General features: G+C 47.8%; 1 protein-coding gene across 2 annotated transcripts; it reads right to left on the bottom strand.

The window, feature by feature from the left end:
- Nucleotides 1–818: 818 nt before the first annotated feature.
- LOC145531213 (uncharacterized) lies at nt 819–6462 on the bottom strand. 2 transcript variants are annotated; one of them, XM_081553028.1, is made up of 4 exons: nt 5923–6462; nt 5595–5708; nt 4837–4842; nt 819–3682 (listed from the first exon to the last, which is right to left on the bottom strand). In XM_081553028.1, exons 1-4 carry the CDS (start codon nt 6125–6127, stop codon nt 2487–2489), a joined length of 1521 nt encoding a protein of 506 aa, XP_081409154.1. In that variant the 5' UTR covers nt 6128–6462; the 3' UTR covers nt 819–2486. The 2 variants fall into 2 exon arrangements, with proteins under 2 accessions (XP_081409154.1, XP_081409153.1); XM_081553027.1 differs by lacking the exon at nt 4837–4842.
- Between the last annotated feature and the right edge of the window lie 5709 nt (nt 6463–12171).

Below are 12171 nucleotides of genomic sequence, written 5' to 3'. Positions count from 1 at the left end.
ATGGCACCCCACTCCAGTACTCTTGCCTGGAAAACCCCATGGATGGAGGAGCCTGGTAGGCTGCAGTCCATGGGGTCGCTAAGAGTTGGACACGACTGAGCGACTTCACTTTCACTTTTCCCTTTCATGCACTGGAGAAGGAAATGGCAACCCACTCCAGTATTCTTGCCTGGAGAATCCCAGGGACGGCGGAGCCTGGTGGGCTGCCGTCTATGGGGTCGCACAGAGTCGGACACGACTGAAGCGACTTAGCAGCAACATAACTCTTACTACCAGAAGCAGAAGAGAGAATTACTTGGAAGAATACTAGGATCAACAACTGACTACAGGGACTTCCCTGATGGTCCAGTGGTTAAGAATCCAAGCTTCCACTGCAAGGGTCATGGGTTCAGTTCCTGGTCAGGGAACTAAGATCCTGCAAGCTGTATGGCACTGCCAAAACCAAAAACTCTCCCACTGGCTACAGTTGGTTGAAGATCAACCAGCTGAAGTTGGGATCCTGGGACTGATGAGGAAACCAAAGAACTTGTCTCATCTCAGCCCTCCACAGACCACATACTTGGATCGTCTACCAACAGCTCTGAAATTTTATGAGTTACAATTGAAGTCCAAAGAAATTTCTAAAATTCCTAGGAAAGGAAATAGTTGGGTTAGCCTGGTGAAAAAGTAGGGAAAAGAACCAGTTTTACAACAGAAGGTGAGGCAGAATTCTAATAGGTCTCTGCTAGGGAAGGGCAAGCTTTCCATCAGAACTGTAAAAATGTCTCCTCAGTCAAGGAACTAGATTTACATTTATAAACAATAATCCCACAAGGACATAGTCACTCATCAGACATTTTAATGAATCCCAATCTGTTATAACCCCTGCTTTGGGGGTAGCCCATCAATCCAAGAAGGAACAGTTACAATGCAACTTGCTAAAAACCAGAACAGAGGTAATTACAAACACTCTGCCCCAGCCACACACCCCTGGGGCTGATGGCAGAAGAAATGAGGGAAGAAGCAACGGGTAAGAGGATGACCGACTCCAAGGGTTGGACTGTATGTCATGTTTGGAAATTCCAATTTGGTGCAGCTCCCCAAGGCCAAGTGGTAGGCCTTGTTTATTTAGTTCAGTAAAGCTTTACTGAGTTCCTACTTAGGGATGGGTGCCATGAAGGCTTATCAAAGGTTAAAACATGTTGCTGCTGCCATATGGAGCTTCTGTGAGGGAGGCAGGCATGAACACAAGTTGATGACTAGACTTCTGCCTCATATTCAATTACCTAACTTTCTAACTTCCCTGAATGGCCTCGCCTCATTTCATGAAAGATGCTGACAGAGGAATCAACGCAAGGTTCTGTACTAGTGTCTCCTTATCCTCATGAGAATCAGGGAGGAGTGAGACCCAGTTCCCAAGAAATTCAACGCCACCAGATAAAGTACAAGCTGGTCCTAGTTTTACTTCTTGCAGCTAGACCACAGCTCCCCTGCCCTGCTTTTCCTTAAAATCAGTCTCGCAAAGCTCACTGTGCTTATGTCCCAGACCTACCTTGAACCAAACTTCCAAATGCAGGGTGCAGAAGACTTAGCTTCACAGCATGTGGTTTAAAAAGAAAAAGCTTAGGCATATAGGTGTCTGCAACCCAATAAAGCCCTGGTACACTGTCACCACTCCCAAATCCAGTGCCATCTAGATCTGTTCAAACAAGTACAGACCAAGGGGGTATAGTGCACACTGTGATGCTGGCTTATTTTGTACGACTCTTTAAAAAAGACCAAACAACCAGCACCCACCTGGGGAGAGATCATGTGTGGGAACCAAAAGCCTATCTTTTAGGAATGATTGACCAAAGTAATGCTATTTAACCTAAAAACATGGAAACAATGTATCTGTGATTAAGTTTTCTGAAAGGCTGCCATGTAGATCAAGTTTTAAACATCTTCTGGGCAAGGTTTCCAGGGAAGGAGAATGTAGTACTTAAGGACCTTCTAAAGGTCAGAGCTATGCCACAGTGAAAGGACCCGCCTTGTGAGGTAGTGAGCTGCATCAAGAGAGGTTTTAAAGGGCAGAAGACCACTTGGCAGGAATACTGTCAAAAGGGGGCTAAATCAAATTTGTTTCAAACCTAGCACAGAAGAGGCAGAGGAGGGGGAAGATCTTGCACCCCATGAATGGGATCCTCCTGACTGCATGCACAAACTAGAAAACACAGCCCCTAAATTAGATGGGGAGAACCTTTAGCCTGATACCCCACACACAGCAAGTCCTTTAGGACAGGGCAGGTTGGAAAATTTTTACCGCATAATGTCCCCTCTCCTAACTGGGACTGTCTGTTCTAGACGCATGTATTAAGGCAGCCAGCATGGTAGAATACACTGAAGTTCAGCTCTGTGTAGCAAGAGATGTGGGTTTTAGTTCTGACTGCCCTGTATGATCAGGGGGCTCTTTCCCTTTTCTGGGCCCCCTCCATGAAGTGAAATGAACTTACACAGTCCTTCCCCTTCTAAAGGGCCTGGCCTTTCTGGCTAGGTGCCCCTATGGCAGATCGAGGGCTACAGTTCTGGACCCCGGGGCTACATTTGTGGACCGCCAGAGACCACCTCTGGCGGAAGCAGCGGCCACATTCGAGGCAGGGGAAGGGCTTCTCTCCCGTGTGCAGGAGCTGGTGCTGAGTCAAGTGGCTCCACTGGGCGAAGCGCTTGGAGCACAGGTCACAGGCATAGGGCCGCTCGCCCGAGTGGACGCGCCGGTGACTGGCCAGCCGGGAAGGGTAGGCGAAACGGCGACCACAGTCATCGCAGGCGTGCAGCTTCTTCTCAGTGTGCGTGCTGCGGTGGGTGTGAGTGCTGCGGTGGATGGCGAGTGAGCCGCTCCGTCGGAAGGCGCGGCCGCAGTCCGGGCAGGGGTACGGCTTCTCTCCCGTGTGCAAGAGCTGGTGCTGGAGCAGCGTGCTGCGCTGGGAGAAGCGGGCCTCGCAGTGCTCACAGGCGTAGGGACGTTCCCCGGAGTGCACACGCTGGTGACTGACCAGGCGAGAGGAGGACGAGAAGCGCCGCTCACAGTCGGGGCAAGGGTAAGGCTTCTCGCCCGTGTGGATGCGCTGGTGGATGACCAGGGCGGTGCGCTGGCGGAAGCGCCGGTTGCATTCCAGGCAGGCGTAGGGCTTCTCTCCGGTGTGTACGCGCTGGTGGATGGCGAGCAGGGAGGAGTAGGCAAACCGACGCCCGCAGCTGGGGCACTGGTGGGGTTTTTCACCCGTGTGCGTGGTCCGGTGATTGGCCAAGGACCGACTCCTCCGGAAGCAGCGGCCACAGTCAGGACAGTGGTAGGGCTTCTCGCCTGTGTGGATGACCTGGTGCTGGGAGAGGTTCTTGCGCTGAGAGAACTGCTTGCCACACTGGTCACAAACGTAGGGACACTCCCCAGAGTGTGCCCGCCGATGACTCACCAGCAGGGACGGGTAGGAAAAGCGGCGCCCACAGTCCGGGCAAGGGTAAGGCTTTTTCAGATTCTGGGCACACTTGTGGCTCTGTAGGGCCGGGTGATCGGGAAAGGTACAACCACAGTCAGGGCAGATGGGACCTCCTGAGGTCTGCCGGGGGATCAGGCGGGGTTTGCTGGGCCGCCGGCCACGCTTCCCCTTTCGGGGGGCCTCCTTAGGCGGGAATACTTCCTTCTCTTCATTCTTCTTTCTGGTTTCTACAGGGACACAAAGGAGAAATTAACAAATACTGGGCTTCTACTCTTTCCTATTAATGTTACAGGTTATAAAACAGACTCAATGCCATTTTCAAGGAGTGTTAGTGACACAGACAACCAACCAAGTGGGACATACCGCTCCAGAATGTGGAGGGTATTACTGAAGCCCCTAATCCAGCTTGGAGAAGTCATAGAAGGTTTGTTGGAAAGATTAAGCTGACTATAAAAACTAAAAAGTTTTTGAAGAGGTTAAATTTAAGGCAGGAAATGAAAACAAATGAGGTATGATTTCGCAGTAACTAGGTCATAAGGCCTTCTAAGTCCATGCTTCTCAAATTTTATTGTGATCCTAATCATTTGGAGGGTTTAACGAAACACATTGGGGCTTCCCAGGTGGCGCAGTGGTAAAGCATCTGCCTGCCAATGCAGGAAACTCAGGAGATGAGGGTTCAATTCCCGGGTTGGGAAGAATCCCGTAGAGGAGGAAATGGCAACCAAATTCAGTATTTTTATCTGGAGGATCCCGTGGACAGAGTAGCCTAGTGGGCTACAGTCCATGGAGTTGCAGAGTTGGACACGACTCAGCGACTGAGCATGGACGCATGAAACAGACTGCTGGGCCCTACTCCCAGTTTGGGATTCAGCAGGTCTAAGGTGGGGCCTGGGATTCTGCATTTTCTAATATACTCCCAAGTGATGCTGCTGCTGCTGGTGGTTGTCTGAGACCACACTCTGAGAACCAAACCTAAATATACAGCCAAATCAACTGGGGCTACTGAAAATACACACACACACATATACATCTATATGAATAGTTCTGGGATAGGGTCAAGAAATGTGTATTTTCACCAAATTCCCCAATTGACTTACATATAACTGCCAAACATTTGACAACTGCCTGGGCAAAAACTGAAAAGTTTTAAACAAGGAAGTATGTCAAAACTTAGAAAAATCCCTGCTCTTAGAGAACCTGGCAAAGAAACTCCAGCCCAGAGTTGCATCTGCCCCTGTAGGTGGATCTGGGGTCCTTCTACCTGAATGGCCTTCATCAGAGCCTTGCTTCATCCTGAGGGCTAAAGATTCCTGCACTGATGAGGGTCACTCAGCCAGAAGGGCAAAAAGAGGCCAGTGCACGCCAGACCACTCTTCCCCACTGGATCCTTTCAATCCAAACCCGGAAAACTCAGAGGTATAGGCTCTCTCAGTGTTAGCTGCTCAGTCCTGTCTGACCCTGTGACTCCATAAACCGCAGTCCACCAGGCTCTCTGTCCACCGAATTCTCCAGGCAAAAATCTCCAGGGAATCTTCCTGACCCAGGGATCGAACCTGGGTCTCCTGCATTGCAGGCAGATTCTTTACCTTCAGAGCTTCCAGGGAATCCCTATAGGCTCTCTTAGTGAGAGCCCAATTTAAAACAGGCTGGAGGCAGAGTCCTGGGAAGGAGGCAAGAGGGTGGTGGAGGTGGAGGTTTAGTCGCTCAGTCATGTCTGACTCCTTGCGGTCCCATGGACTGTAGCCCACCAGGCTCCTCTGTCCATAGGATTCTCCAGGCAAGAATACTGGAATGGAGAGCCATTTCCTTCTCCAGGGGGTCTTCCTGACCCAGGGATCCAACCAGGGTCTCCTGCATTGGCAGGTGGATTCTTTACCACTGAGCCACCTGGGAAGCCCCAAGAGGGTGGTAACTCTTTAATAGTTCACTGATCCATTTACACAACAGACAACTGCATGTGGTCAATTTAGAAACTGACAACGGCGATTGGACACCATCAAAAAGACAAAAACCCTGAAGTTGTGAAAATAAACAGTAAATGGAGCATTCCAGTTTGGGTCATAGCTACCCCTCGGCACCGAAAAACTCTGGACTGAGTCATTAGAGGCTGCAAGCCCTCCAGAAGCATTTTTCACTCACTTCTTTGGACTGCTGCCCCTTTTGGGCACTCCTGTGGATCCAGGGCAGCCGGTTCCCAATCATCGGTATTTCGTTCCAACCAGGAGATGAGGGCTGGTTTGGGACCTCCGCACCCTGGGGGAAGGAGAACCAGTCAGGCCCAGCTCATACACAATACTGGGTAGATTGATCCACCCAGTGGCATCATCTGCCCAGCCCCCGTCCGCCTCCCCTGACACAACCTGGTCGCAGGCCAGGACCCTGGACGACCTCTAGACTCCCTGCCTCCTCCCACCCCCAGCTCCTCCATCCCTTCGGGCCCGCGGAAGCAGACTGGGCCGGGCCTCACCGAGCGCGCCCAGGTGGCCGTAGGTCTCCTGCATCACGTCCCGGTATAGGGCCCTCTGCGCGGGCCGCAGACACCCCCATTCCTCCCGGGAGAAATACAAGGCCACGTCCCCGAACTTCACCGCCCTCGGTCTCCTTCCCCTTCTCCGGCCGGGTCTGGCCTCTCCTGGTCCCCGCGCAGGGAGCGGAGCCGAAGGCCGCGCCATTGGACCCGAGAAGCCGGCACCACGGCCTTCCTCGTCCCAGCCTCGGCCTCTGGGCGCTGGAGGGGCCCGGGATTTGGGAGCCCCCGCCGGACCCGTGTGGAGCGTGCCGGGGAGGCCCGGCGGGAACCGGAATCAGCCGCCTGCGGGGCTAACGGAAACCTTTCGCTGTTATTCAGGAAACTCCTGCCCGAACTTGGGTGAAAGGCACCGGAAGATGCCTTCGGGGAAAATGGCGGCGCCGCTACTGCACCGCCTTTGCCTGAAACACAGGCAGCTTCCAGCTATCGATTTTATTGACCGGAGCGCCATGCCGGCTGCCTAACCTCTTTGCCCTCAAGTGTGATGGCGCTGCGATTGGGCTTCACGCCCTTTTTCCGCCCGTTCCACGCGCTCATTGGGCAGCGGCCGAAGATCGAGCATTCTGATTGGGTGATGCCGAAAGCGGCCTGTTTGAACGAAGCCAACGGAAACGTAAGGGCAGAAAAGCTGGACCCTCGGGTCGGGTGACTGCCAGGAGTCTTGAGGCGGAAAGGGGCGAACCCGCCGGGGTCAGGAACGGTCCCCTGTTCCCTAGAGGTGCAGCCCAGCCGAACGAGGGAAGGATTTCAGCGACAGAGCTACTCTGGCCAGCCGGGGGCCGAGATTTCCCTGGATTGTCTTTCCTGGCTTTCTCTTCCGATAGTGGATTAGTTCCTTATTGCCCTTTGGGGAAGGGAATTAATGATAGCGTTTCCTGTGCACGGGTACCACGCGCAACATATTACACATTTCAACTTATTTTTTTGCTATTTCTATGTGAAGTGATGGTTATCATCCTGGTTCTACCGATGAGGAAAAACTCAGAGGGTACTTGCTAGTAAGCAGAAGGCACAAAGATTTTGTGGTACTGAAGAAAAACGCACCAGCTAAAATTTGCGAGTTGAGTTTTATTCAGGGACCTTAACTGAGGACTGTATTCTCTCCGATACCTCTGAGGAACTGCTCCGAGGAAGGAGCCAGTATATATAGCAGATTTTGTTGGAAATAATTTTGGAAATAATATTTCCACAAAAAATATATTTGTTGGAAATATACACATTATATATATATATATATATATATATAATTACAAAATCAAAAGATTATTACTGATCACCAAAAAACCCCGACATTTCAAATTAATAATATTGTGCTTTTCTCTGTTGGAAGAGCGTTGGAACTTGTTGAAATTGTTCTTTAAATATGCAACTTATTGTAACTATCTAGCCCAGTATCTAAAGGATAGAATGTTTCCTGTATTTTTCCATCTTGAATTCCCCTCAGGGTGCCCCTTAAGACAGGGGCAGGGGGACTTGGCGGTTTTAGTGGCTGATGGCTTGATGGTGGGCAACACTTGTGGTTTATTCATTCATTCTTCATTTACTCATGCCAACATTGTGGCATGAATAGCTGGATATCTTCCCTTTCCATAGGACCCCACCCTCTTGGTGGTGGTGGGGTACCCCCTGCCCCCAGGCTTGTTTAGATTTCAGTTGCCCCATCAGGGATTGAACCCTAGCCACAGAAGCGAGAGCCTGGAATCCTAACCCTTGGCTACCAAGGAACTCCCATACAGGGCCTCCTCTTGGTCATAAATTCAAGTAAGGTTTAAGAGGCATTTCATGATCAATTTGTCCCATGGCACAGGGAATTTTCATTCCTAGGTTAGAGGAGGATTTTATTGATCAGCCATCCAATGTGCTATTTTTGGATTAGGCCCAGGAAATGTTTTCCCCTGTTGCTTCTTCATACCTAGAGTCACACTGTTACAATTATTTAATATAGAGTTATATATATGATCAATTGCCTCAAGACATTTAGCCATCATTAACTTTGTTGGAGGCCTAGTTATACATTAGGTAATGCAAGAGGCAACAATCTTATAAAAGAGATAGGCTATAAGTAATACAGCTAGTAATATTACTAAGATTGTAGTACAGCAGAGAGACACAGGGCTTCCTTGTGTCTCTGTCAGGAAAGAATCCTGCCTGCACTGAGGGAGACCTGGGTTCGATCCCTGGGTTGGGAAGATCCGCTTGAAGAGGGCATGGCAACCCACTCCAGTATTCTTGCCTGGAGAATCCCCATGGACAGAGGAGCCTGATGGGCTGCAGTCCATGGGGTTGCAAAGAGTCGAACACAACTGAGCGACTAAGCACAGCACAGCAGAGAGACACAAAGCATACATAATTTGAAAACAACCAAAAGAGAACAAATTTCAGTGATTAGTATAGCTAGTTGTAATTTGGTTATAAGAAGCCATCAAGTCCAGAGGTGAACTAGCTACGCTCAGTCACTCAGTTGTGTCCAATTCTTGTGACCCCACGGACGGTGGCCCGACAGGCTCCTCTATTCATGGAATTCTCCAAGCAAGAATACTGGAGTGTGTTGCCATTTCCTATTCCAGGGGATCTTCCCGACCCAGGGATCAAGCCCCCATCTTGTGTATCTCCTGCATTGGCAGGCAGATTCTTAACCACTGTGCCACCAAAAACAGTATAGCAGTTCCTCAGAAATTGAAAAATAGAATTTATTACCTAGCAACTCCACTTTGAGTATATACTCCAAAGAATTCAAAGCAGGGTCTTGAGGAGATATTTATGCGCACACGTGTTTATAGCAGCATTATCCACAATAGCCAAGAGGTAGCAACCCAAGTATCTGTGGACCAATGAATGAATAATGAAAATGTGGTGTTTACAAACAATGGAATATTAACCAGTCTTAAAAAATTAAGAAATTCTGCAACATGCTACAACTTGGATGAAACTTGAGGACATTATACTAAGTGAAATAAATTTATCACAAAATGATAAATACTGTATGGTTGCACTTATATAAAATATCTAAAGTAGTCAGTTTCATAGAAACAAAGTAGAATGGTGGTTGGGTGATTATCATGGGCTGAGGAGAGGGGAATATGAAAGTGTTTTTTTTTCTTTTTTTCCTCTTCCTTGTTTTCTTTTTTGTTGTTATTCTAGTGGGGTTATAGAAAGGATTATATACCATGATTGGATGGGAGTTAGTCCAGGGGTGCAAGGTTGCCATGACATCTGAAAATTAATTCATATAATACATCATGTGTCAGTAAAATAAAGACAAAGACCACAGGATCATCTTAACAGATGTGCAAAAAGAATTTGACAAAAATCTAACACCCTTTATAATTTATATATACTTATATATATCATACATAATATATATAAATAATATATATATTATTCTCATCACTTATGTTCTATTGTTCTAGGCAGAATTAGGCAAGAATATGAAATAAAAGGCATCCAGATTGAAAAGATGTAAAACTTGTTATATGTAGGTGACATAATATGCAAGCTCCTAAGAAATCCATCAAAAAGAATTAGTAGTCATTTTGTATGACTGTCAGTTTCTTATAAAACTAAACATATTCTTATCATGATTCAGCAGTTATGCTCTTAGGTATTTACCCAAAGGAGTTGATAACTTATGTCCACATAAAAAAACTTGCACATGAATGTTCATAGCAACTTTATTCATAATTGCCAAAGCTTTGGGGCAATCAAGATGTCCTTCAGTAAGTGAATGGACAAATAACCTGTGGTATATTCATACAGTTAAATATTACCAGTGAAAAGAAATGAGCTATTGGGACTTCCCTTGTGGTCCAGTGGCTAAGACTCTGCACTCCCAATGCAGGGGACTCAGGTTCAATCGTTGGTCAGGGAACTAGATCCCACATGCCACAACTAAACATCCTGTCTCCTGCAACAAAGAACGAAGATCTCCCATGCCACAACTAAGACCCAGTGCAGCCAAATAAATGTTAAAAAAAAAAATGAGCGATCAAGAAACGTAAAAAGATATATAGAAACCTTAAATGCAAGTTCCTAAGTGATTACTGTATGATTCCAACTATATGACATTCTGAAAAAAGGAAAACCATGGAGACAATAAAAAGATCAGTGGTTTCCATGAGTTGGGAAAGGAGAAATAAACAGTTGGAACACGGAGGATTTTTAGGGTAATGAAACTATTTCACATACTATAATAATAGTGGATACATGTCATTATGCATTTGTCAAAACTCATAGAAGCGCATGAAAAGTCAACCTTAATATAAACTGTGAACTTTGATAATGATGAGCCAATGAAGGTTCATGCAGTGTGGTGCTCAGTCACTTCAGTCGTGTTCTACTCTTTGCAACCCTATGGACTAGACTGTAGCCCGCCAGACTCCTCAGTTTATAGGACTCTCCAGGCCAGAATACTGGAGTGAGTTCCATGCCCTCCTCCAGGGGATCTTCCCAACGGAAGGATTGAACCCGCATCTCCTGCATTGCAGGCGAATTCTTTACCACTGAGCCACTGATGAAGCCCAATGTAGGTTCATAGATTGTAAAAAATCTACTCCTCTGGTATGGGATGTTGATTGTGGGGGAGGCTAGGGGGAGGGCAGAGGGATATAGGAACTCTCTGGGCATTCTGCTCAATTCTACTGTGAACCCTAAACTACTTTAAAAATAAAATCTATTTTCAAAATGTTAAATAAAGATTCATGCTACAACATGGAAAGATTTTTAAAACATGCCAAGAGTAATAAGCTGAATACAAAAGACCATGTCTTATAATTTCATTTACATGCAATGTCCAGAAAAGGCACATCTACAGAGACCGAAAGCAGATTAGTGGTTGCCAGGAGCTGAGGGAGGGGAGAATGTGGAGTGATGACCGAGGAGTTTCTTTCTGGGGTTATGAATATGTGCTTAGTTGATTGTGGTGATGGTTTCATAACTCTAAATTACTAAAACAAAACAAAACAAAACATTGAATTGTACAGTTTAAACGGGTGAATTATATGGTATGTGAATAATATCTCAATAAAGCCGTTAAAAAAAAACCCAAACAACTATGTCCTAGTCATAGACATAGCAAGATGAGCGTGGTAAATAATTATAAAAGGCTTCCTAGACACTCTCGGACAGCCCTCCCCAAGCTTCAGCTCACTACGCCCTCTCCCCTTCAGGTATTTTGCCGGGTTTGAGTAATCCGAATCTGCGGCTTTCGTCTAAGAACTCGCTTAATTAGGTAGCTGTGAATAGATGAATAAAAAGCAAAAATAGGCATAGGAAGGAGATCACGAAAGGCCCTCACAGAACGCCCCCAGGTGGCCGTTAGGTCTCTACATCACTTTCGGTAAAGAGCCTTCTGCGCCTCAGATTTCACTTCTCCAAGAAGAAACACTCGGCCGCGGCGGTAAAGCTTCACAGCTCACAGCCTCCTCCGCGGGATCCAGGCTCCGGGCTTCAGATGTGGAACGGTGCTGGTGCGGCGCTTGAATTCTTCCAGTCCCCAAGTCCTGGATGCCCCAATCCAAGGGCCACTCTCTTTTCCGAGCCAAGGAGCACTGCCCTGTTAGACCCGGCGTCTGAGCCGGCCCGGATCTGGCTACGCGCGGGGCCAAGCTGCGGCCACAACAGAGGAATCATAGCGTCGTGGGTCACTCTAGGACTCGAGTGAACAAAGGTATCGGAAAATGCCCTAAGAGAATATGGCGGCGACTGCCTTCACAACCATCATTCAAATGCAGCCGGAAGCTAGTCATTCGTCTCCTTCAGATGATGTTATCAAATAAGAGCCAGCTCCAAATATTTAGCTCCAGCTCTTAAAACTCCTAACCCCTCATTAGTGCTTGCGGAGATTAGCTTAAGGACGTGTCTTCTGACAACGCCCAGGGATTGGACTGTTTACATCACTGAAATAACGAAGTCCACGCTGATTGGCCTCTTGGGCCAGACTCCACGACGCTGTTGCTAGGTAACGCCTGACCGAGGGCCGGGTTCGCAGAGCAGCAGCAGCAGTCCTACTATACAGGGAACCCGCGCTGGTCAGCGCCCTCTGATCAGCGCGATTCTACATCGATTCTTCTGTTCTGCTGACCCACAAGGCCTCAGAGAGTGCGTCCTGACAGCAAAATGAACCGGGTTCCTGTCCTGAGAGATGCAAGTTTTATGAAACTGAGCACCTTTATGGAGGTGCAAAAGAGC

Source organism: Giraffa tippelskirchi, chromosome 13 (genome assembly GCF_054371585.1).
Source record: "Giraffa tippelskirchi isolate mGirTip1 chromosome 13, T2T-mGirTip1v1.2.pri, whole genome shotgun sequence".
In the NCBI taxonomy this organism is placed as follows: Eukaryota; Metazoa; Chordata; class Mammalia; order Artiodactyla; family Giraffidae; genus Giraffa; species Giraffa tippelskirchi.
This window is presented reverse-complemented; position numbering and strand designations above follow the sequence as displayed.